Here is a 1,047-nt window from a genome sequence, read left to right on the forward strand (position 1 = left end):
CAGTGTCTCTGACACAATGACCCTCCTCCACAGAGTCCAGACCACATTCACTCAGCCCCTCTATCCTGGGTTTTATCTCTCTGGTACTGCTGAGCTGGTTAAACTGTAGTAGGGTCCACATAGATACTAGTCATGCTGGTGTAGTCTATAGCTGAGCTGGTTAAACTGTAGTAGGGTCCACATAGATACTAGTCATGCTGTTGTAGTCTATAGCTGAGCTGGTTAAACTGTAGTAGGGTCCACATAGATACTAGTCATGCTGGTGTAGTCTATAGCTGAGCTGGTTAAACTGTAGTAGGGTCCACATAGATACTAGTCATGCTGTTGTAGTCTATAGCTGAGCTGGTTAAACTGTAGTAGGGTCCACATAGATACTAGTCATGCTGGTGTAGTCTATAGCTGAGCTGGTTAAACTGTAGTAGGGTCCACATAGATACTAGTCATGCTGGTGTAGTCTATAGCTGAGCTGGTTAAACTGTAGTAGGGTCCACATAGATACTAGTCATGCTGGTGTAGTCTATAGCTGAGCTGGTTAAACTGTAGTAGGGTCCACATAGATACTAGTCATGCTGGTGTAGTCTATAGCTGAGCTGGTTAAACTGTAGTAGGGTCCACATAGATACTAGTCATGCTGGTGTAGTCTATAGCTGAGCTGGTTAAACTGTAGTAGGGTCCACATAGATACTAGTCATGCCGGTGTAGTCTATAGCTGAGCTGGTTAAACTGTAGTAGGGTCCACATAGATACTAGTCATGCTGGTGTAGTCTATAGCTGAGCTGGTTAAACTGTAGTAGGGTCCACATAGATACTAGTCATGCTGGTGTAGTCTATAGCTGAGCTGGTTAAACTGTAGTAGGGTCCACATAGATACTAGTCATGCTGGTGTAGTCTATAGCTGAGCTGGTTAAACTGTAGTAGGGTCCACATAGATACTAGTCATGCTGGTGTAGTCTATAGCTGAGCTGGTTAAACTGTAGTAGGGTCCACATAGATACTAGTCACGCTGGTGTAGTCTATAGCTGAGCTGGTTAAACTGTAGTAGGGTCC

The 1,047-nt window shown here is 44.4% G+C and overlaps 1 protein-coding gene across 1 annotated transcript in view; it reads left to right on the plus strand.

Moving 5' to 3' along the window:
• Positions 1-478, plus strand: part of LOC145877322 (tripartite motif-containing protein 16-like) — a 13,061-nt gene extending 12,583 nt beyond the window's left edge. The window contains exon 6 of the mRNA XM_082972637.1: positions 1-478. This exon is cut by the window's left edge and continues 400 nt beyond it. Within this exon, the coding sequence (XP_082828763.1) occupies positions 1-109 (109 nt within the window). The 3' untranslated portion in view covers positions 110-478.
• Positions 479-1,047: the final 569 nt, after the last annotated feature.

This window comes from Salmo salar, unplaced genomic scaffold, assembly GCF_965601325.2.
Source record: "Salmo salar unplaced genomic scaffold, fSalSal1 ptg000861l, whole genome shotgun sequence".
In the NCBI taxonomy this organism is placed as follows: Eukaryota; Metazoa; Chordata; class Actinopteri; order Salmoniformes; family Salmonidae; genus Salmo; species Salmo salar.